Source organism: Pelodiscus sinensis, chromosome 14, assembly GCF_052426305.1.
Source record: "Pelodiscus sinensis isolate ZL-2025 chromosome 14, ASM5242630v1, whole genome shotgun sequence".
Lineage (NCBI taxonomy): Eukaryota > Metazoa > Chordata > Testudines > Trionychidae > Pelodiscus > Pelodiscus sinensis.
In genome coordinates, this window is record NC_143065.1 from 45,314,645 (window position 1) to 45,339,541 (window position 24,897).

The 24,897-nt window shown below is 45.4% G+C and overlaps 1 protein-coding gene across 2 annotated transcripts in view; it reads left to right on the forward strand.

The window, feature by feature from the left end:
• Window positions 1-3,701: 3,701 nt before the first annotated feature.
• Window positions 3,702-24,897, forward strand: part of ADAMTS7 (ADAM metallopeptidase with thrombospondin type 1 motif 7) — a 152,340-nt gene continuing 131,144 nt past the window's right edge. Inside the window, exons 1-2 of one of the 2 annotated variants that reach the window (XM_075896802.2) lie at window positions 3,702-4,077; window positions 10,473-10,828. In XM_075896802.2, coding sequence (XP_075752917.2) covers window positions 4,002-4,077; window positions 10,473-10,828 — 432 coding nt within the window. In that variant the 5' untranslated portion in view covers window positions 3,702-4,001. The remainder of the gene's footprint in view (window positions 4,078-10,472; window positions 10,829-24,897) is intronic. The other variant, XM_075896804.2, reaches the window with a different exon arrangement.

Sequence of the window (24,897 nt, forward strand, 5' to 3'; positions counted from 1 at the left end):
CTTCAACTGGGTCATGATTTTAAAAGTTTGAAAACCGCTGGACTGGATGGTGAGTTGAGACTTCTCCTTACTGTTTAACTGGCTCCTCAGGTTTCTCCAGCCCTCCTTCCCTCCTCCGTTGGTTTATGTCTTCCACCTATTGCTTTTTGCCAAAACGTAGCTGGTCATCTCAGTGGGGAGACTGCACATTTGTACAGTGCTTAGCGCAGTGGCCTGACCAGACCTCTTCAGCCCAATGCAAGAAGCAATAGGGTGGTGTATTAAAACTGTGCTCAGACTACCAGCTCTCACTTTACATGTAAGGGTTTTCCTGGTCCGGCTCGCAGCCCAAGGGGCTCTGAGGGAAGCTGTGCAATCAGAGTGAAAGCAGTTTGCTTGGTCTCTCTGGTTTTGGTGGTTGTGTGTGAGGCTCTAGCATTCCAAGCAATCAAGCAGTATTACATTGCAACCTTCTCGGAGGAATATTTTCTAACCTGTGGGTGTCTGCCATGAACATAGCCACTAATGCTAATCCTCCATTCCTTGTTTGGTCGTTAGGAGATCACATCAGGGAATGGTGGATCAGGCCTAAAATATGTAAATATACTTACCTACCTTTCATCTTCGACAAAATACCTTAAGACCATAAGAACGGCCATAGTGGGTCAGACCAAAGGTCCATCCAATCCAGTATCCTGTCTGCTGACAGTGTCCCATGCCAGGTGCCCCAGAGAGAATGAATACATAGATAATTATCAAGTGAGTCCTCCCCTGTTGCCCATTCTCAGCTTCTGGCAATTTTTATAATGCATAATGCAAAGACTAGCTCAATTTTGCATAGCAAGACCAATAGTTCAGGCAATGAATCGCTTTATTAAAAATGTCTCTGGGCCCAACAGAACAAAAACCGAACATGCTGCTTTCAGGAGAATATTGCATTTTTAAAAAGCACAAATAAGCTTCCACCATGTATAATTTTGAAACCAAACACTTATTTTTGCCACACATTACATCTCTTCCCATTTCTCCCTAAGCGGAGATTGCCTGGTGGCACATGTCAGCAATGAAGGAGAGATGGAGTCAGCAAAATTAAATAAAATAGCTCTGGGACATGAAAAATGTCTTTAATATATTTAACAAATGAAGAGCTATAATTTTCTGCATTCCAAGTGCTGTGCTGAATCATTGAGTTAAATAAAAAATACGTAGCAAGGCAGAGCTTAGGATCTGGAGTATCAGGAGCCTTATTGTACATAGTCTTTGTTCAGTGGGTGTTATGGAGCACAGCCATCAAAAGCATCCCCTATTAACCAAGCCTGGCACTGCTTCACTTTCCTTCCCCAGACTGGGTCTCCTCAGTTCTCCACACATTGATCTATGCTGAAGGTGTCGCTCTGCTCACCTATCCAGACATGAACAAACAACCCCTTTTGTGGTAGCAAGAGTCCAACTAACAAGTGTCAGGGAAAAAAAGACTCTTCTGTTCTCCAAGGGCTTCTCTTCAGCCCACCCTCTGAATTCTCTTCCCAGCCACTTTCTGGGCTACCTTTAAGGCTCCCCGGAGTACTGGTTCCATGCACCCTGCCTTGCTCTGGCATGGAATGAGCACTCAGCTGACTTTTGCAGACCCTAGCTCAGGGACTTTCATAGGAGCCTTTGACTGCCCTTGATTCAACCCCCCACTCCCGACCTGAGGTTTTTCCACCCTTCCATAAGGCCTAGGCATCCATTAATGTGTCACTGAGCTGACCCTCCTCAATCCCACACCCTCTGGCTGGAAAGCAGTTAATTCATTATGGTTCAGGTGCGGCTGGCCCCAGTTTCCCTTAAAGGGTCTAGTGTCCATGGGACAATGGTATACAAGAGTACATAGCCCAATCTGTCTCATATACACCATGCAATTATTATCTGGGTCGGGGAGAAAAAACATACTCTAGCAAATGGACAGACCTTGACAAGTGCTAAGTCTCACTGGGGACACCGTGTTATTGCATTCTCCTGCCCAAGCTTTTGAAATCAAAGATCTCCTGAGGCTGAAACAGTGAAGGCATGTCAATTTCACAGCCAACCATGCACAAAGCAGTGATGTGGACTACCTTTGGCTGCCATGACCCAATATATCAGGTACCCATTTGGCAGCTGAAGGTGGTCTCAGATCAACAACCATCAGGACTGTAGTAGAACACCTTCAGCACTCACCACTGCACCTGACTGTCCATTACACTGCATATATTTATTGCACTATTATTTGAGGATGTGGGATATACACTAACTGAATGAAGATTCATGAACATTCCAGCACCTGGGCAGCCTGCTGTAGGACAAAGGAGTAAAGAAGGGTGGTTTTGTGGTTAAAGATCAGGTCTAAGAATCAGGAGACCAATATCCTATTCCCATCTCTGCTGTAGAACCTGAGACCCTCTCTGTGCCTCAGTTCCCCACTTGTAAAATAGGTATAATATGTTTTCTCTAACTCCTGTTAAATTCCTTAACCCGTGCAAAGAAGGTGACCAGACAGCCAGTGTGAAAAATTGGATGGCAGAAGAATAATAGATGCTTCTATAAAGCAAAGCCCTAGACATTGGAACTGCCCCTATAAAATTGGGACATCTGGTCACCCTATATGCACAGCATTTTGGGAGCCGCAGCTGGAAGGCTCTCTAGGCAGCAGAACACATTACCTGCTCTTTGGGAATTAAGGGGAACAGCAGGTGAGAGCGAGCGAATGTGGAGAGACTCTAGGCGTTCCCATGACAGGCCAATGGGATGTGCGTCGGAATAGGACGGGCTGCTTTCGCTATTCTGGGTTGCTGCAATGGGCTCTCCAGTTTATCACCAATAGCAACATGGCCTATTGTGCCCAGATGTGTTAAGAAGTCTGTCATGAGCTGCAATGATTAAAGCAGGGGTGGGCAATAATTTTTGCAAGGGGAGCTCTGCCCCAGAAAGGGCGGGGCCTCACGCAGAAGGGGTCCCTCTAGGTGCCCTGCCCCCTGGCTGGAGGAGGAGACTCCATGCACTTCCCTGCCCCAACAAAAGACAGAACTGTGTAGCACTTTGAAGACTAACAAGGTGGTTTATTAGGTGATGAGCTTTCGTGGGCCAGACCCACTTCCTCAGATCAATTTGTGGAAGAAAATTGACACGACCCTATCTACCAAAGTGATACAATCAAAACAATGAACACATGAAACTGACAAATCAAATTTTAGAACGGAGTCGGGGTGAGGGGGGCAGGTTAGTGTCTGTGAGGTAATGACATTAGGGGTGATAATAGGGGAAGTTTCTGTGAGGTAATGAGGGCGGGGGCATGGCAGGGCGGCTGCAGGCTGGATCAAATGGCTTGGCAGCCAGCTCTTGCGAGCCCCTGGCTTAAAGGGACAGTCTGGGGAAGTTTCACTCCAGCCCTTTCTTTCCTGGGTGGGCAGGGGAAATGGTTTCCCATTGCCCGTGAGATCTCTGGAGCTGGTGCCGGTCCCTTGGCCCTGTGCAGCACCGCGCAGAGGCTTGGCGTGAGTACCACGCAGTTCCTAGGACTAGCGGAGTTACCGCCCATCAGTCCTGCCTGCCTGGTCCCTCCCACACCAGGGAGGGAGTCAACCCTGGGGTGGGCCCTTGGAGGCCCAGTGCGGGCTCCGCCAAGCCCTGTGGACAGCTCCCTCCCTGGCGGAGGAGCGCGCAGCGGCACCGGGTGGGGCGGGCGCGGCAGGGGCGCGCCGGTGGGTGTCGCGCAAAGCCGCCAGGAGGCTCCCGCGCACCAGGCAGCGGCCGGGGAAGGAGCCGCGGCGGCGGGCGGCGTGTGACTCACTCGCGGCGCGCTCCTGCCCCGCAGCCGGGTCGCTCCCAGCGCAGCCGCGGGGCTCGGAGCCGGCAGCCGGGCAGGGAGCGAGCTGCGCGCCGCGGAGCCCGGGCCGAGCCCGCCTGGGGCGCCCGCCCGGCCACGCCTGTTGCCGGGGCGGGCGGAGTGGAGGCGGCCGGCGGGATGCCCCGCGCCCCGGAGCAGTGAGCCCCGCTCGGCCAGCATGCCCCTGCCGGCCCCCCTGCCGCTGCTCGCCGGGGTCCTGGCGCTGGCGGGCTGCGCGGAGCCGCCGGGGAAAGGTCGGTAGCCGCGCCGGGCGCTTTGTCTGCGGGGAGCGGCGAGTGGGACGGCGGTGCCCGCCAGGCTGGTGGCAGCGCCCGCGGAGGAGCGCGGAGCCCGCAAGCGGCTGGCCCGGGGCTCCCCAGGCGGGCGGGGAGCGGGCAGGTGGGAGCTGACAGCTGGGTCCCCGCCGGGCTTCCCCGGAGGGCTAATTCTGCCCGGGCCATTCAGTGCACGAGCTAACTGCCGGGCTTTGGGCTTGCTGCTGTGGGACACGGACGCCCGTGTGAGGCAGAGAAACCAGGAGCAGAGTCCCAGCTGGAGCAAGCGCCCCACATGCCCTTGGCAAAGCCCCAGCTGCAGCGCTGATGCAGGGCGCTGGGAAGAAGGGGCCGCTTTTGACCCGGAGAGGAAAGGATATTTGGCTCAAAGCTCCCCTTTCTCCACCGTGAGAAGCGCTGTCATGCAAGCCCAGCCCAACACTGGCTGGAAGGAAGCTTGCAGCCGGGTACCTTTCATTCTTAGAAGCCTGGAATAAGTAGCCAGAGGGGCCTGCCCAGGCTTTCTAGTCCAGTCCCCTGCACTGGAGACAGAACTAAGTATTGCTTGGCCCAGACTAACTCTGAGCTAGAGAGTCTCCCAAGCTCCAGAACCATCCAGAGTCAGGATCCCCCATCACTGAGATGAGGGAGGAGTAGAAACAGAGGAGAAAGTAGGACAGATGTCAAAGAACTGCAGAGGTTGGGGAGATCCCTTGATACACGGTGCCTTTTGTCCTTCCCCTGACTGGGTCACACAAGTGGAACTAAAAGTCTTAACTAGTCACATTTATCAGAAAGAACAACTGTTTACCTAAATAAACCATGTCTCAAAATTATTTCCACCGCAGTGTGATTTCCATGTGATTTCAGCACACTTTTCACTTTGCCCTTTGGTGTGACCGGCATTTTATCTGCAATATACATAGGGGCTACGTCTAGACTGGCATGATTTTCCAGAAATGCTTTTAACAGAAAAGTTTTCTGTTAAAAGCGTTTTCGGAAAAGAGCGTCTTGATTGGCACAGACGCTTTTCCACAAAAGCACTTTTTGCGGAAAAGCGTCCCTGGCCAATCTAGATGCACTTTTGCACAAAAAAGCCCCCATCGCCATTTTCGCGATTGGGGCTTTTTTGCGGAAAACAAATCTCAGCTGTCTACACTGGCCCTTTTGCGCAAAAGGGACTTTTGCCCGAATGGGAGCAGCATAGTATTTCCGCAAAAAGCACCGATTTCTTACAGTAGGAAGTCAGTGCTTTTGCGGAAATTCGAGCGGCCAGCGTAGACAGCTGGCTAGTTTTTCCGGAAAAGCGGCTGATTTTCCGGAAAAACTGGCCAGTCTAGACACAGCCAGCCTGAGAAGGACTGTTTGGGGCTTGCCATATCGACAAACCAAAGTATCCATATGACTTTGAGAATGGTGTGCTGAATTGTGTGTCCTGTTCCCTTCTAATGGGGTGTAGGAGTCTCTTCTGGGATTGCTCATTTCTAACTGTTGGTGACATGATTTCCCTTTATAAAAGCTGTGCTGACTCTTCTCCAACATAGTGTGTTAATTAGGGATGTTTAAAACAGTGTACTGGTATAAAGCCTAACTTTATACTGCCAAACCCAGAGGGAAACCTGCCTGGGAATGGGGCTGCCAGCTCTTGCTCACCCATCTCCTGGTGTGGAGTCTCTGCAGCTGCAAAGCTTCCTCCCGGGGAGCAGAGCCAGGTAGGCAGCTCTTGCTTATCGGTTAAACTGTTAATCATTTATACTCAAACATCCCTAGTCTTAATCCATGAGCCAGATCACTCTGTTCTTTACTGTAGTTTCAACCAATTTACCTGGCACTAATGGGAAAAAACAGGATCACCCCTGACGCCTTCTTTAACAAATCAGCATTACATTAGCTACCCTTCGCTCTTCTGGTACAAAGGCTGGTCTAAGCAATAAGCTACATTTGGATTTCCAGAATTCCTAACTCTGAAAATGTAAGTTTCTCCAGAACTCTTGGGTGACTACCAACTGGTCTTAGTGACTTACCACTGTTTAATGTCTCAGTTTGCTCCAATAACTCCTCTACTGACTGTTCAGTCTGGGCCAGTTCTCAGATTTGTCACCTAAAAAGAATGGCTTGAGTGAGAGAATCTCCTTCACATCCTTGCAGTAAAGCCTGCTGCAAAGCATTCACGGAGCTTCTCCTCGGTGGCCTTATCTTCACTGAGTGCTCCATTAACTCCTTGGTCACCTTGTGGTCCCACAGATTGTTTGGCAGGCTTCCTGCTTCTGATGTACGTACAGTTTTTTTTTACTAAAACAATGAGGAGTCTGTGGCACCTTAGAGACTAACAGCTTTATAAGGGCATAAGCTTTTGTATGTAGAACCCACTTCATCAAATGAATTGAAGTGGAAATTGCAGAAAAAAATTACTGTTAGTTAGTGTGTCTTTTGCTAAATGCTCTTCAAATTCTTTTTGGCCTAACTAATTATATTTTTACCCTTGACTTGCCAGAATTTATGCTCCTTTCTATTTTCCTCACTAGAATTAAACTTCCAATTTTTAAAGGATGTATTTTTGTCTGTAGCCACCTCTTTCGTTTTGCTGCTTAGCCACAGTGGCATTTTTCCAGTCCTCTTACTGCTTGTTTGATCGATTGATTGATTGATTGTATACATTTAATGTGAGCCTTTGTTATGGTGTATTTAAATAGCTTCCATGCAGCTTTGAGCCAGCATAGCCTTCTCTAGAGACTAACTAGAGAATGGGTGCAATGCCTTGCAAAGTCTCAGGGAAGAGTAAGAGGGCATAGGATAGGGACCAATGTCATTTGGGAATAAACATTGCTAATGAAAAAAAAGGTTAAAGTTGGAAATACTGCATCAGTGGAGGTGGTGTTATATTATGTGATACCACACTAGATAAAAAACCAGAGATGGGTTCAAACTGCAAATTTTGGCAGACACCTGGAAGTCTGTGGTTAATCCTAGCACTTAAAGGCTATGTCTAGACTGCAAGCTTCTTGCGCAAGAAGCTTTTATCGGAAGAGATCTTCTGTAAAAACTTCTTGTGCAAGTGCGCATCCACATTGCAAAAGTGCATAAAAAAGCAATGCGCTTTTGTGAAAGAGAGCGTCCAAACTGCATGGATGATCTGAGGAAGTGGGTCTGGCCCACGAAAGCTCATCACCTAATAAACCATCTTGTTAGTCTTTAAAGTGCTACATAGTCCTGTTTTTTGTTTCTCTTGAAAGTAAGCTCTGATTGCTATGCACAGAATGGCCACCAAGCCACCTGTGCTTTTTCCTCTTTCTGCGCAAAAAAACCCCTCTTCCCTGTTTTCTCACACCTTTTTACAGAAGAGCTCTTTAGCAAAAAGGCATTCTTCTTAGTAGAATGAGGAATACCTATACCAGGGGAAAAAAGCCCTCTGTTCTTTTGAATTTTTTTGCACAAAAACATGCTTGAGATGTGGATACTTCATGAGGTTTTTTTTTTTTTCATAAAAATGGCCGTTTTTCTGAAGGGAAAAAAAACACCTCTGTAGTGTAGACATAGCCAAAGATTGGTAAGCCTAGCTTCAATACCTGGCCAAGGGCACCAAAAATGATTCAGGAAGAAGACTGGGACTGTTCATCTTAGAGAAGAAATAAGGGGGTTATGACAGAAGTCTATATAATCATGAATGGTGTGGAAAAAGTGAATGGATAAGAACCAGGTGTCATCCAATTAAATTAAGAGGCTTTAAAAAACAGAAGGAAGTACTTCTTCACACAATGGACCGTCACCTGAGGAACACATTGCTAGGGGATGTTGTGACAGCCAAAAGTATAACTGGACTAAAAAAAAAGAATTAGAGGAGTACATGGAGGACAGGTCCATCACTGGCTGTTAGCCAGTATAGTCAGGGACCTGTCCCTATGTTCTGGTTGTCCCTAAATCTCCAACAGCCTGAAGCTGGAACTGGATGATAGTAAATGATGAATCAATCAATAAGTGCCCTATTCTGTTCCTTCTCTCTGAATTTAAAGTATCTGGGAGACAGGATACTGGACTAGGTAGACCATTGGTGTAACTCAGTATGGTCATTCTTCTGAGTGTTCAGAACTGGATGTTTGGTTTAGTCCATTATTTAAAAAAAAAAGCCATTTGCAAATTTGAGATCTGTTTCAGGGTTTCTGTTTTGAACATTTCTCTTACTCATTCTCCTCATCGTAAGTAGTGTCACTAGAGCTGGTTTCCTAAACTCTCTCTGACATCATGGCTGCGTCTAAACTGACATGATTTTCCGCAAATGCTTTTAATAGAAAAGTTTTTCCGTTAAAAGCATTTGTGGAAAAGAGCGTCTAGATTGGCACGGATGCTTTTGCGCAAAAGCATTTTTTGCAGAAAAGTGTCCGTGCCAATCTAGACGCGGTTTTTTGCAATCGGGGCTTTTTTGTGCAAAACGGTTCTCAGTTGTCTACACTGGCCCTCTTGCGCAAAAGCATTTGCGCAAAAGGGCTTTTTCCCCGAACGGGGGAGTCATTGTATTTGTGGAAGAACACTGACAATCTTACATTAGATTGTCAGTGTTCTTGCGCAAAGTCAAAGCAGCCAGTGTAGACAGCTGGCAAGTTTTTCCGCAAAAGCACTTGCTTTTGCGGAAAAACTTGCCAGTCTAGACGCAGCCCATATGTTTCACTAACATTATACTGGAAGACAAAGCATGTATATTAATGTTCATGCTCAACGTCTATCTCCAAAGTGGGTTGCATTTTTCTGAATTTTTGTCCAAAACCTTTAAATAAAAACGTTATTTTCTCTGGAAAAAACAACCTTAGAATTTGTTTATGAACATTTTTATTACTTTTGGGTGGCAGTTTTCAAACTGCTGTAACTAAAATAATCCAATTATCCTCTATCTATTGAGGATTAAATATTTACATTTGAGCTACTATTGCTTACCACAGGTTTTAGAGAGGTAGCTGGGTTAGTCTGTTTCAACATAAACAACAAGAAGTTCAGTGGCACTTTAAAGACTAACAAATTTATTACGGAATTAGAGCATAACATTTTGTTAGCTACAACTCACTTCCTCAGATCCTGAAGAGAAAAAGGAAGAAACAAAGACAGAAATTGCTTATGAAGGTCCATTAGAAATGGTGGAGAATGTGGGCATTATTAGATACTGGCTGTTTGGACAATAACACCCTGTTCTAACAACATTTCAATGGTAGATTTTAGTCCTTCATCTCCCTCCTGAGGATAATTTTATTGACGCTGTGGAGGGGGGTCAGGCCCTTGTACTAAATCTCAGCATAAATTTTCCCACATTACAATTTATTTTTAGCACACATCCCAGGAAATGTATCCACCCATGAGTCCTCCTTCTGTTTCCCTCCTTTGGGGCCTTTACAGCCTATGTATAGCGTTAATTGAGGGGGTATATATTTCTTCTTGCTCATAACAGAAAATTTGAAAATCTGTTCAATTTAAACAATTACTCATCCAGAAAACTATTTTCTTGCATCAAAGAAAAGCTGTCTGCCCTTCACCACTAGTAATCCAATGAAACTTTGATATTTTGCGGGGGATTGTTTCCTCTGGAACTTTTTGTAAGAAAGCATGTGTTAACTCAGGTGTCCTGACATCAGTCCATTTGAATAATTATATCTGTTCATGTAATTTAGCTGGACTACATTTTCCTTCTCAGATAATCTTTATTTCTTGTTCAGAATTGCTGTGCACTATTTCTTTGCTCTTTTGAACAGTTGACATTTATAATTCCATATGGGGTTCCAGTTCAGATGTGGGGAAAATGACCCCTTCTTCCTGGGAACTGGTAGAACCGATAAACCATGGGTGGGGAACCTTTTTTGGGATGTAAGCTGCTGATCCACTGAAAAATCAGTCAGGGTCTTCACAAAAGTGAAAAACAAATTTTAAAAAACCCACATTCCCCTCACACACCAAAGCCTAGGGGGGCCAGGTTAGTAGATTTTGTGCCCCCCCCCCCCGGTGGGCCCAAAAATGAGGCATTTAATGTGTGGGAGGGGGCTGCTGGGAAGAGAGCTTGGGGTGTGAGGGCTGGGTTGCAGAGAGGGTGCAGGAGTGGGTTGGTGGGTCTGGGAGGGAGGTAAGGTACAGGAGTGGGCTGGGCAGGAGGTAGTATATAGTAGTGGAGTTAGGGTGCGGGGTCTGGATGGGAGGGAGGCCGGCTGGAGCAACAGCTCCCCAATGCTGGGGGAGACCCCATGCCTCGGGGGCCGGATTCAGGCAAGCTGGGAACTGGATCTGGCCTCTGGGTCATAGGTTCCCCACCTCTGCAATAATCATAATGTGCACTAGGATCATTTGAGAGGAAAGATTATCATCATCTTTATATCTGAGCATTGCAAATGTTTTCTTCACAGAGGCAGTTCTCAAGCAATATCCTGGCTATGACGTTGTTCATCCAATCCGAATTGATGAGAGGGGATCTTTTCTGTCCTACGATCTGGCTCCTCATGCAATTCACAAAAGGGACCTTTCCTCCAGGAACAATTTGCTCGCCTTTTATGAGCTGCATTACAAAGGACAGCACCTAAAATTCAATTTAAGCATCAATAACCATCTCCTTGCTCCTGGGTTTGTTAGTGAGAGGCGATATGGAGGAATCACCAATGCCAAAATCCAGCCTTACAGTCACAACTCTTGTCACATGACTGGAGAGGTCCAGAACTGGGCACTGAAAGGTGGTTTAGCAGCTCTTAGCACGTGTGATGGGCTGGTAAGTGCTTCCATTGAATACAGAAAAATGACGCTTTAATCACAGGGATATCAAAATACTATACACCGGGGTAAAACCCTAGCTCCATTGAAGACAATGGCAAAACTCTCATTGACCTCAATAAGGTAAGGGCTTCACTAGGGATGTGATAGTGTAAATGTGTAAACGGTTAACCATTGAGCCTGGGCTCATCGGTTAACCTTCATGGTTACATGCAGCAGCCCACCTCCCATCGTGTTGCTGCCGCTGTATCAGAGGCAGCAGTGTGGGGTGGGGGAAGGCAGGAGACAGTACACATGGGGAGCTGGTTTTTAAGTAGGTTTCCCGTGAGCAGTGGCTCTGGGGAGCTGCCTGCGTCTCCACCCCTGGCGCTGCTCTCTGGCTCCCCAGCCACCCCCTCCATGTGTAAACACATAACCACTGACAATTTCAACAGCTACACATGTACCAAAATAAACACATTTTAACACACCTAGGCTTCACCCTGCAGATTTGATGCTGCATCCACTGAAATTAATGTCAAAGCTCCAACTGACTCCAGAGAAACATATTCTCAAATGGTTGGTTTACCTGTTTGGGACTGTGCTTTCTTGTCTTTCTCTCTGGGCTGCTGTAGAAAATAGATTTCAGGTGTGAACCACTGAAAACTGTCATATCTCTCTCCTGTGCTATAGTACATATGTGGGATCATAAAGGACTCCATAAAAACAGGGAGTGCAGAAAACTTAAAGATATTTATGGTAAAATAAATCTGGATGATGAAACTCATCATGGTTTCTGGACATCAGTGTCAAAGTCACACTCAGCTATTACTCACTGAAATCAGGGAAAACATGGTTTTCATGGAAGCACCTAAATTTAGGTCTGAAATGAAAAGATCTTTCCATAAAAGATACAATAAATCCAGTCTGTTAGAGTAGAGGCAAACCTGCCTGCCTTACTGAGGATTACACAAGTCAAAGGGTAATATTTTCAAAAATGCCTACGTGACTTAAGCATCAAAATCCTATTTAAAAAATGACGAAGAAACTTAGGAGATGGCATGCAGATCTCATTGAATGCCTAAGTTGCTTTTGAAAATAGGATTTAGAGTCTTACACCACTTAGGCATTTTTGAAAATATTGTGCTTTATCTTGATCAATATTATTAACCTCAGACATTTCTGTTTCTATGCTGCTATCTTGGGGCAACAAATATTCCGATTGTCTTACAGGAGGCAATGGAATGTAGGAGGAATTTATCTTCTAATGCCTGGTCCACAGATAGAATAAAGGAACTGACTATTGCTACATACGGAGAAATTCTTTTTATCTCAAGTGATAGAGGCCTGAGATTTTGGAGATAGTGATCTGAGGTTTTGCTGTGTGTGTGAGCACACACATATATGTGTGAGATTCATCTAGTAATTTTGTTAGTTGTCCTGCAGCATATTTTAATCTTAATATATTTTTAAAATATGCAACTGTGCATTGAATTAGTTTGCTGGAATGTGATGTTTTTTGAGAATCAATAATCTGGATTTTGGTCACAGATTTTGGGGTTTTTAACTTGACATTTTGGACTTTGCCACCGAAATTCTGTAACAATTGTTGATGTTGTAGGTCAGATAATCAGCTGGTACAAGTCAATGTACAGGTTGAACCTCTCTAATCTGGCGCACTCTGGTCTGGCAACATCTGTGATCAGGCTTGATTTTCATTAGCTGGATGCCCAATTATCCTGGGTGTCCAAGTTTCCCGCAGTCCCATAAAGTTTGTTACAGCCCCCAGTCCTGGCACTCAGTGTTCTGTGCTGTTATTTGGCTCTAATTTACCCCTTCAGTGTCTTCTAGGAACCCAGCAAGTAGTGGAAGTGTTTGCAATGCTGATAGACAATATCAGCCTCCCATGGTCCAGCAAATTATCTGATTCAGCACCAGTTAGGTGCCAGACTAAAGAGGTTCAACCTGTAGCTTCACTGAATCTGGCCCCAAAAGCTATGTTGTAGATTACTAAGCAGTGCATAGCAGATACAGCACCGCACATAGCACCTGTTCATCTGCTGGAGAAGGTAGTAAGAGTAAGATCTATTTATAAGCATTATGCTGAGTGTTGTTATATGGAATTTAAGAATAAAATCTGAGAGATGCTTAAGGTTCCAGCTAATTACTGCAGAGATCAGGAAAGGTTTGATCACTGTGTACAGAGGGTCCATCACAGAGAGAACACTGTAAGATACTGAGCTCATCCTGAGAGGTTCAGAGGACCTTTTGTTCCTACTGAAGAGAACAGGAGCTATCAGTGCTCAGCACCATTCATTACATTGAGTCTTCAAAGCATGTCTCATTACATAGCAGGATCAAGCCCTTGAGTTTGAACTTTTCCCTTAAGTTCTACAGCTCGCGAGAAGAATTTCTGGATTTCAAAGTAAGCCTGGCCAGTAAAGAGAATGGGATGGAGACGCAGTTTAGTGGCCGGGCCATAACAATTGAGATCCAAGAAGTTCTGGTGCCATCTCTAATACTCGCTTCCTCTCCGGCCTCAGCTGGCTTCAAAGCTGATGAAGTTGGGAGCTGGACAAATGCTGGAGCGGGGGAGGAGGGAGTATTTCTGAGCTTTCATTCAGAGATAAGAGGTGAATTCCTTTAGGAGCTGAATTCCTCTCAGTCACATCTTTGCAAGGGTCTGTAAGAGCGAAATATTGACTGCCGGATAGTTCATGGAAATAGGAAGTGTCATGAATACTCATGTGACTGTATTGGCACATAGATATACAGGCACGCTGGAAGCATTCACATGACCATCTTGAAAGCACTGTATAGGTGAGGGGACTTATCCAATCAGGAAGCGAAAGCAACACCATGTGACCTAGATGACCAGCCCCAGAGCAGGAGTAAGGCATAAATATCTGCTCAAAGCAGATGAGCGAGGGAGGGTAAAAGAGGCAGCGGCCTTGGGCCTGGCAATTTAAGAGTGACCAGAGCCCCACGCCCTTGAAATCAATGCAGGAGCTGTAGCTGAGGGCTGAAAGGGGGAGGCTAGCTTCTGCCCCAGCCCTTTCACCTGAGGCCCCACCTCTTCTAGGGGGCCTGGAGCTGAGCCTCCCCCATCTTGTCCAGGGCCTGGCGAAGTCTGTTGCCAGACTTAAAACCAATAATTATAAAGAGGCCATAGGCTGAAATATGCTCACATGAGCCATTTATCAAATAATATTAAAATAAAAAACAGATTAGTGAAAACTAAAGTCTATTTGCAAATAATCCCCAAAGAGAAGGGACTAATACCAGCCAGTGCATTGTTTGCTCTCAATAACTCTGCCGGCTCCGTTCCTATCACAGGAGTGTTGAGAAGACGAAATGCTCATTTGCAATGCATATTGAAGAAAAGTGCAATGCAAACAGTAAGGATGATTGTTATTTATTTAAAAGCAGATTTACTGAAATAGTGATTGACGGGAAAAATCGCTAGACAAAAAGAGGTAAGAACAATTTCACAAGATGTGTAGTTTAGCAGGGCTGACAAGTGATCAGGTGTCATATTATCAATCTATTTAGAATAAAAAAAGAACAGACAGTTAATTGTCTCAAATTAGGGAGCATTCTAACTTGACTTTATATATTTAAGCTTAACCTGTTTTTGTTTTTTCCAGCAGTCTGATGTTAAAACACCCAGTGGTATACTAAGAGGATACGTCTAAACTGGCATGATTTTCTGCAATGCTTTTAACGGAAAAGCTTTTCCGTTAAAAGCATTTGCGGAAAAGAGCGTCTAGATTGGCACAGATGCTTTTGCACAAAAGCATCTGTGGCCAATCTAGACGCGCTTTTGTGCAAAAAAGCCCCGATCACCATTTTCGCGATCGGGGCTTTTTTGCGCAAAACAATACCACATTGTCTACACTGGCCCTCTTGCGCAAAAGCTTTTGCGCAAGAGGGATTTTGCCCAAACGGGAGCAGCATAGCATTTCCGCAAGAACACTGACAATCTTACATGAGATTGTCAGTGTTCTTGCGGAAATTCAAGCGGCCAGTGTAGACAGCTGGCAAGTTTTTCTGCAAAAGCAGCTGCTTTTGCATGAAAACTTGCTAGTCTAGACGCAGCCAGAATGTATAAGGCATAGATGATAATTGTTGAAAGTAATGCAGTAGGAGCTGTTGCTTCATTATAAATAATTAATAACATATAATTTGGAACTGAGCTAAGAATTACACTCAGCATGTAAATAAGACAATACTGTTCTGTGGAAGCTTAAAACTAGTGGGGTAGGACACAGTGGCTTATTTTTACATATGATGATAATACTTGACATGCTAAACTTAATGTTGCTTCCATCCATATTGCCATATACAAGTGACCTGACTTGAAATTTCTGTCTGTGACAAGATCAAGTATAATTAGCATGCCTCAAGGCTAAATACCTTGGTTATCTTTTTGATCAACATCTGGTCTAGCACATTATGCTGTGTAAGCTGTAGTAATTACATGGTTAGAGTCTTTCCCCGCCTTTCGAGCTTTGTGGGTTTTAGGATCACATTTTATCTTTAACAGATTTTGTTTGCTTTTTTAAAAGACCATCCCACCTGATCCTTTCTGTCCAGAAAATTAAAAATAAATCATCTTTATTCCTTTGCTTGTTAAGGGCTTTATTCTGCTCTCTCTTACACTGGTGTAGATCAAAAGTAATTCCACTGATATTGATGAAATTACACTGGCAGAAAACAAGTGTAAGTGAGAATAGAATCCTTCCTGGGTAATATACAGGAAAATTATTGGGATAAAATAAGGAATTATCACATGCAATATGCAAAAGCATTAATATAACTGTAAATATTGATGGGAAACAAACAGAGCCACTAGAAGCAAATCTCATTATTTGCTGCTAATTCTTAATTTAAAATATTTTATCTGGACAAAATCTCCTTTTGATGAAACATGGGCCTTTTGAGGGATATTCCAGGCAATTGTTAGACAGAGACCATGATGCGGGTTCACCTCCTATGACGGAGCTGATGGAAGAAACCATATGAAGAAACCATTGAAAGCTCCATAAGGAATCAAGGTGTGTGAGGGACTGTGCCTCCAAGGAGCTCCCATCTCAGCATCTTGGGAACAATGTAACCTGAAAAATTAATGGCTTCATCAGATTGCCCATGCTCAATGCTAACCATATGGGCCTTCATGCCTTAATCTTAGGTGCAGACGGTTGCGGGCTGCACTCAGTGCTGGTGGAGGCCCCATGCAGGTCAGGGGAATCTTTCCAGGCCCAACGTCCTCTTCTGCTGCTCGCTGCACACCTTACTGATGCCTCTCTCTCTCTGTGTGTATGTGGCCCCTCTCTTGTTCCAGGAACTGCAGCTTCTTCCTCAGTGGCAGGTAAGAGAACCTTAGCCCACCTTCTGCTCTGGGTTCAGCTGAGAGGCCCTTTCTTCAGCAGCTAAGGTCTGTTCCCTCCTGGACCTTACTGCCCTTCCCTGAGCTTCTTTCCCACCTTCTGGATCTTGCAGCCCCTCTGGGTTTGCCAGCCTATAGCTCCCTCCTCCTACGGAGGAACTATAAGCTACCCCCTGCAGCTCCTCTCTGCCATCAGCTCCCTGGCTTTATAAAAGCTCAGCTTGTTCTTGCACAGGTGAGTTTTCCCTAATTAGGGTCTTCCACTTAGCCTTAATTCTCCCAGCTTGCCACTTACTAGGTTTATTGGTCCATCTGGACTTCATCACATGCAATACTCAAAAGGGTTTGTGGCCTATTTGGGGATGGTTTCCAGTCAGGGACTGTAAGGATCCCTGAGTTTGAGCAATTTACCCTGAGCAGATGTCCTCAGCGGTGCCCAGACCCAGCCCAGTCCATCATAACCTCCTCTTTCGGAAGACCCCTTCCGCCTTGTGGAGGGAGGAAGACAGGGCTTCCGAAAGAGTGCATTTGGTCTTCTTTATTTAAAAAAAAAAAAAAAGACAGAAGATCAGACGTGTTCCCTGAATGCAGCGGAGTTTTTCCGGGATATCCCGGAAAAAAACCCATAGTGTAGACATAGCCCCAAGCTGTCCTTGGTGTCTCAACCTTGGAATTTGCTGTGGACTAACCAATCTCCTCCGTAGACTAGAACACAATATTAACCCTACATTGTCCTACCTGGGAAGCTCTGGTCCAAATACAGCTGTCTCCAAAGTTTGGATAATTGATTTTTATGAGTGTTTGTGGGCCCCAAGGGCAGAAGGCATCAGAGGAATCAAGGCTGAGAGGTCATTCTGTTTGCAGGAGGTAGCATGGAGAACAATGATAGACAGGAGAATGTACAAGGGGCGGAGTGGGGGGGCAGTGATGGGGCTGGTGTCAGCAGAGAGAAGAGACACCCTAAGAAATTACTTTCAGCCCCATGAGCCTGATTTTCAAAGCTCCAGCTGAAGTCAACAGCAACTGTAGCTACTCAGCATCTGGAAAATTCAGACTCATTGTTTTTAGTGTAAACCACCAAGCTGCCACCACTAATTAAGGCCACAACCCTTAATTAGATCTATACAGTTAGACACTGGCACAAAGCTCAGTAAAGACAATGAGGCCTTGCATGTGCCTAAGGGCCTGCCTTTGTGGATCCACATGCAGGATCAGGCCCAAATTCTGGGGGCAAAATGCTACCTTTCGGCAGTGTGTCTTGAGCTGGACCCTGCCGGACACAGCCTGTGCATGAGTGATTGCAGTGTTGGGAGTAACATTTGGGCTTCACGGTGGGATGAAATAGCAGGCACAAAAGAGAAGTATGAACAAGTGGCCTACACCAAAGCAGCTTTGCATGGCCTGCGTTTATGCTTCAGGCAGCCTACTTCAGTTTTCCCCTTAAAGGAAACTCGTGCACCCTTTTTGTCCAGTGGCAACACCCCTTCTTAGAGCCTGGAACACACAAAATAAACTCAAGGATGAAACTTAATGTTCAGAACAGTTCATCCATTGAACCCCCCCCTCACAGAATCATGGAATACAAGAATGGGAAGGAACCTCAAGAGGTCATCAAGTCCAGTCCCTGCCCTCACGGCAGGACCAACCACCATTTCTAGATCATCCCTGATGGGTATTTATCCAACCTGCTCTTAAATATCTCCAGGGATGGAGATTCCACAACCACTCTAGGCAATTTATTCCAGTGTTTATTCCAGTATTCCATTTTTCCTAATGTCCAACCTAAACCTCCCTTGCTGCAGTTTAAGCCCATTGCTTCTTGTCCTGTCCTCAGAGACCAAGGAGAACAAGTTTTCTCCCTCCTCCTTGTGACACCCTTTTAGATACAGGCAGTCCCCGACTTACGTGGATCCGACTTACGTCGGATCCCTAGATACGAACGGGGTGAGGCAACTCCCGCACATGCGCAGCAGCATTCCCGGGGCTCGCTCACCTGGGTCCTAGGATCCTCCTCCTCCTCGGGCCGGCTCCGACTGGGGTCCTGCAGAGCTGCTGGGCAGAGGAAAAGTGCCTCCCCACGCCCGCTGCCCCCCCCCCCACCCCCCTGCCAGCAACAGGCTGCCCCCTCCCCTGAGCAACAGGCTGCCGAACAGACAAAAGCAGCCTCTCCGCCCCTCCTCCCCTCTATACATGCCGGGCTCCCGGAGCGCAGCAGCGTCCCCGGGGCTCGCTCACCTGGGTCCTAGAATCCACCTGCTCCTCCTCTTCGGCCGGCTCCAACTGGCCTCTGCCTGCAGCAGCTGGCCACAGGGACAGGGATCCCGCAGAGCTGCCGGGCAGAGGAAAAGTGCCTCCCCACGCCCGCTGCCCCCCCCCCCCCCGCGGCCTCGCATCCTGCACGCCTCCCCCCTCCCCCCCTGCCAGCAACAGGCTGCCCCCTCCCCTGAGCAACAGGCTGCCGAACAGCAGACAAAAGTAGCCTCTCCGCCCCTCCTCCCCCTATACATGCTGGGCTCCCTGGGCAAACAAAGACTCCACCAAAACAAAGTGCTGGCCTCATTGTGTTAGCAAAAAAAGGACCCTCCTCCTAGAACCCTGGGTGGTGTGTGGAAATAAAGCTATTAGCTCAAAGCATGGTGCAGAGCTGTTTGGTATTTGATGAGTTACTCCTTTAGTCCTGAGTTTGTCACAGGGACAGAAATAGATGTGAAATCTTCTGAACAGGGGAACAGACAGCAAAACAAACATTAGAGGGGAGTTAACCTTTCCCTATGCTATCCAAAACTAAAAAAAATGTTTGGCTAGAGTTTCCCCTACAATATGTACCAGTTCTGACTTACATACAAATTCAACTTAAGAACAAACCTACAGTCCCTATCTTGTACGTAACCCGGGGACTACCTGTACTTGAAAACCACTATCATGTCCCCTCTCAGTCTTCTCCTTTCCGAATGAAACAAGACCAGTTCTTTCAGTCTTCCCTCATAGCTCATGTTTTCTAGACCTTTCATCATTCTTGTTGCTCTTCTCTGGACCCTCTCCAATTTCTCCACATCTTTCCTGAAATGCGGTGCCCAAAACTGGACACAATACCCCAATTGAGGCCTAATCAGCACAGAGCAGAGCGGAAGAACGACTTTTTGTGTCTTGCTCACAACATCCTGTTAATACCTCCCAAAATCAGGTTTGCTTTTTGTGCAACAGTGTCACACTGTTGACTCCTATTTAGCTTGTGGTCCTCTCTGACCCCGGATCTCTTTCTGCAGGGCTCCTTCCTAGACAGTCGCTTCCCATTCTGTGTGTGTCAAACCGATAGTTCATTTCTAAGTGGAGCACTTTGCATTTGTCCTTTTCATCCTTTTGACCTCAGACAATTTCTTCAGTTTGTCCAAATCATTTTGAATGATGACCTGATCCTCCTATCAGGTCACTCCCATTCTTTCCTGCCTATAGGCTCCATCCCCCATTTCAGGGCTCTCCACTGCAGCCTGTACATTCCTAGCAGTCTCTAATCACCCTCCTTCCAGGCTTTCTTACCTGAGTTTTTCCTTCCTACTTTGGCAAGTCACTCCCAGGCCCTACTTGGCCACAGTGTCAGTGCCAAGTCCCAGGACTTTTGCTGGAGCCAGCCCACTCCGAGCAGTCCTTGCTGTCCTACTGCAATGGCCACTACCCCTTCACTGCACTGGCCTTCTGTTCTTTTTAGGGAATCACTTGATCCAGACCCAGACATGCCTCTTCAGTAAACAGGCTTAGCTGGCACCAGGTCTCTTAAGGGGCAAGCCATGCTGTAACCGTGAGCCACATGGGTCCGGAAATTCTCTTTTTCAGTGTCTTTTTCTAGCAAACAGCATAGAAAAAGTTCTGAAAGCCACCAGGAAAGCAAATTTGGTCATGTCTTTGTAGACCACGTGGCTGGAGGATTTCCCCCATGTGCAACTAGCCCCGTGGGGCCAGGAGAAGCTAATTGCTCGTACTCAGGCCTCCGTGGCATGTGAAGCTTAGATTTGTCTCCTGGAACAAATGGGAGAGTCTAATAACAAGGCTTCATTGTGCCGCATTTTGATCTTCCCTCCATTTTTTTCTCCTTTTGGCATGCAAAAGTAATGAAAATGCCGGATCAAAAGCATCATACAGCAGGCTGAAAACGAATGGGTTGTTATGTGAGCATCCTACACAACAATCCACTTCAGACGAGTCAGACAGAAAGCAAGGCCGCTCCCTGGCAATTAATTCCCCCTGAGTGCTGTTCCGACATGATGATACATTCAAGTCACATTTCAAGTTGCACTACAGCCAGAGTGATCAGAGAATCATAGAACTGGAAGGGACCTCAAGAGATAATCAAGTCCCGTTCCCTGCCCTCACAGCAGGGCCAAATACCATCTAGATCATCCCTTTTAAACGTCTGTCCAATCTACCCTTAAATATCTCCAGTGAGAGAGATTCTACAACCCCACCTCCCAGGCAATACACCCAGATGTTTCCACCCTGACAGTTAGGAAAGATTTTTCTAATGTCTAACCTCAACCTCCCTTGCTACAATTTAAGCCCATTGCTGCTTGTCCTATCATCAGAGGCCAAAGAATGATTTTACTCCCTCCTCCTTGTAACACCCTTTCAGATAATTGAAAACTGTTAACATGTCCCCTCTCAGTCTTCTCTTTTCTAAACTAAACAAGCCCAGTTCTTCCAGTCTTTCCTCAGAGCTCATGGTTTCTAGACTTTTAATAGTTTTTCTTGCTCTTCTCTCGACCTTCTCCAATTTCTTCCCATCCTTCTTGAAATGTGGTGCTCAGAACTGGACAGAATACAATTGAGGGCTAATCAGTGCAGAGTAGAGCAGAATAATTAACTTCTTGTGTCTTACTCACAACACTCCTGTTAATGCAGCCCAGAATCATGTTTTCTTTTTTGGCAACAGTGTCACACTGTTGACTCATATTTAACTTGTGGCCCACTATGACTCCCAGTACTCCTTCCTAGACAGTCGCTTCCCATTCTGTATGTGTGAAATGGATTGTTCCTTCCTAAGTGGAGCACTTCGCATTTGTCCTTATTGAACTTCATCCTATTTACCTCAGACCATTTCTCCAGTTTGTCCAGATCATTTTGAATTATGACCCTGTTCTCCAAAGCAGTTGCAACCCCGCCCAGCTTGGTATCATCTGCAAACTTAATGAACATACTCTCTATGCCATCATCTAAATCGTTGATGAAGATATTGAACAGAACCGGTCCCAAAACAGACCCCCTGTGGAACCCCACTTGTTATGCCCTTCCAGCATGACTGTGAACCATTAATAATTACTCTCAGGAAAAGCCTGAACAGTAAGCTTTAAGTATACTGTGCCACTTACTTTACATTAAGAAGAAAGGGTCTAGTACATAAGAAGGAAGCAGACATAAACTGTTTGAAGAAAGGACTGTTATACAGCTTATCCTACCTCCATCACCAAAACTGCTCCACAAAAGTCAGGTGCATGGAAGGCTTTTGTGAGACTTTACAACTGAGACTAACTTCTCTTGTTAGTTCTACTATGTTGTCAATATGCATAACTGCCTGCAGCCCATAAGGCTATTCTGTCTGGCACAGTCTATATCAGTCTGTTTTTTGCTCTGAAATCTTTTCAGACAATGCCTTAGCTACTATCATAGAAGTTAAGTACAACACATACATACTGCAGTCTTCATCTCAGTGTAATGAATAAGGGCATTAGAAACTTTGGTACTAAAGTTACAAATTAAAAATTAACGTGAGGCAGCATAAGCAACTATCATCCACTACTCAGAAACCTAGAAACTCCTGCTCCGAAACACCCAGTTCCTATCAATGAAACAGATACATAGAGCAAATTCAGAGGTCAGAGGCAGGAGAATCAGCATGTTTCCTAGTAATAGGGTTGAACCTCTCTAGTCCAGCACCATCTGGTCCGGAAACATCCATCATCCAGCATGTTAGTTAGCCAGACGTCCACTTTTCAAGGATGTGGCCAAGTTTCTCATGGTCCCATAACGTTTGTTTACAGTCACCAGTCTTGGCTAACCATGTTCTGTGTTTGTTATTTAGCTCCAATCTGCCCCTCAATGTCCTCTAGCATCCCAGTAAGTAGTGGAAGTGTTGGTAATACTACTAGACAATATTGGCCTCCTGTGGTCCAGAAAATTCTCTGGTTTGGAAGCGGTTCGGTCCTGAGGGAGCCGGACGAGAGGGGTGCAACCTGTAGTGATGAAACTGTTTGATACTGCAGACCTAAGACTCAAACTCACTGCTCCCTTAGGGGTCAGGAGTGGAGAGTTTGTTAAACAAAGCATTCACATTTTGTTTCCTGCCAAAGGAAAGATGTTAACAGCACAGCCTCATTGTACAGTCCATGCAATCATTTGGCTTAGTGAGTAACTCCAGTCTCCAGGCTGCAGTGAGCTTAGACCCCTACAGCTTCCTGTGCCTCTACTTCCCTAAAGTTCTTCTGAGGTGTGACCATAAGAAACCAGAGGTTAAAGGCCATTAAAAACCATGAGTGTTTAGACAGTGTAAATGGGCAGCAGTAGCTACCTTGAAATTAAAGGGACACTAATAAAAATACTACAAAAACTACTCAAAGTACTGGAGTAAGCACTATAAGTACTTCAGACTGTTACAGAAGAATTACAGAGAACTATTTAAATGAGGGCAGAAGCAAAGAGTGACCTGGTGAGAAAAAGAAGGTTCAGGGATTTGGAGCAATCAAATTTTTGAATTGCTCCGCTCTAGCTCCTCTCCAGCAGTAATAGTGACTGTTCTAGCTCTGCTCCGACTCCGCTCCGTGCTCTGATTCAAATGAATTTTTAACTAAATAAAGTGCATACTGTAATTTTGAAAAAACATTATTTTTATTCAGAGTTTTAAAACAATTTAAATGTCATCAACAATGATACAAACTAGAATAATTCATAATTCAATCTGTAAAAAATTATTGAAGCAATCAAGTCATCTTTCATAGCCTGCCGCAGATCATTTAAAATTAACTTTAAAGCCGAAAACAGTTGCTTTACACTAGCTTGAGTTGTTGGCATGCTCAAAGCAATTCTATAGGCAGCCTGTATGTGGTGTGGGTAGCTGTGAATGGCCTCAAAAACAGACTTAACTTTTAGCCTACCAATAGATAGGTTGTTTGGTTTGGCTTTGCCAAGAGGTCTCGCAGGTTCTTCACTTCATCCCATTCAGCTTTTGATAACTTGAGTTCTCTTGTTCCAGCAGCAGCCACTTGTTCACAGTAAGATTGAAAAACGAGAAGCGGATCAAATGTTGAACCCCAGTGAGTCACAGTATCCAATGACTGAGTTACCCCACGTAGATCAAGCAGAATACTTGGGATTTGTAGTTTGACAACAACTTGTCGAATTTTTGCCAGAAATTTCTTCACATGTTCTTTGTTCAGTCCATCCCAGATTGCCAACTGAAGAGTATGAATACCACACCTCATCAGTTGGACTTTTGAGTCGTCCTCATGAAGCCATGTTGGAAATATGAGACTAGGGTCCTTAACCCATTGCGCAGCAGCATCCATGTTGAGTTCGATTTCATCCATTCCTTTAGTTCCTTCATCAGGCAAAATAGCTTCAGTTCTGTCCACATCCCAGTTCTCAGAGGTAGAAATGGTTTCATTGTCCTCGCTGAAATTTTTGACGGCACACGTTATGTTTGCTGCATTGTCAACGCAGATGCTCAGCACTTGCATTTCACTGATCCCAAATTTTTCTAAAATAGCTTTTACTTGACTTTTCACATAGGAAGAATTGTGACACCCTTCAGTGTCGATTATGTCCAAGGTTTTTACCACAGCTTTAGCTTTTCCTTCTTCGTAGTACTGAGCATTGATTGCAAGGAAATTTCTGTTTCCATGGGTTGCCGCATCCATTTTCAGGTAGCACAATTTTTGCTTCAAAGCTTTCTTGAGCTCTTTGCGACCAGACTCAGCTGTGCTGAACTAAATGAAGAACCGCATCGTGCCCCATCAAAACGCCAAGCTGCCAACCCATTTCACCTGCAATTTTTTGGAATCCTTTGTTCGTTAGCTTAAGGTAGTGAGCGGTGTTGAACTCAAGCAATTCATTTTCATCAGCCCTTCACGGAAAGTATTGGCATTCATGGTAACTATAACCTTTGAGGACTTCAAATATGAGTCAAGTTTTATTTGCTCAATTTTGGGTTTCTTTTCCGATAAAGCTCTGCAAAAAACTTTTCTCCAGGAGTTTACAAAGAGCCAGATGAACGTCGTTTAGCCACATCAGCGTTCTGTTTTGCCTCATCTGCCTGGTCCTTTTTTGTAACCAGAGCCGCATAGTTTTCAGGATGGTTACATTTTACATGCCGCCAAAGGTTGAAACTTTTCCCGGCACTTGCTTCACTTGTCTTGAAGCTACATGGTTTGAGCTCGCCATTCACTTAATTTTCCACCTTGCACGTTACTGATTTCTTCTTTGCTTTTTTCCCCAAAAGCCCAAATTTGGGCTTTTCAAATTCAAAAGTAAAGACGTCATTGAGATCCTTGTCTGTAAATCGGCTATCAATCATGGGGGGCAGATTTGATTTTTTTTGTTTAAGCCAGAGCCAAATCTTCTTGTGCTGCTACCTCATCCAAATGTTTCTTGTTATGATCTTCGAAAAGCAATGAACAAAAGCATTACATTATTATTAAAGTATATTTTAATATTTT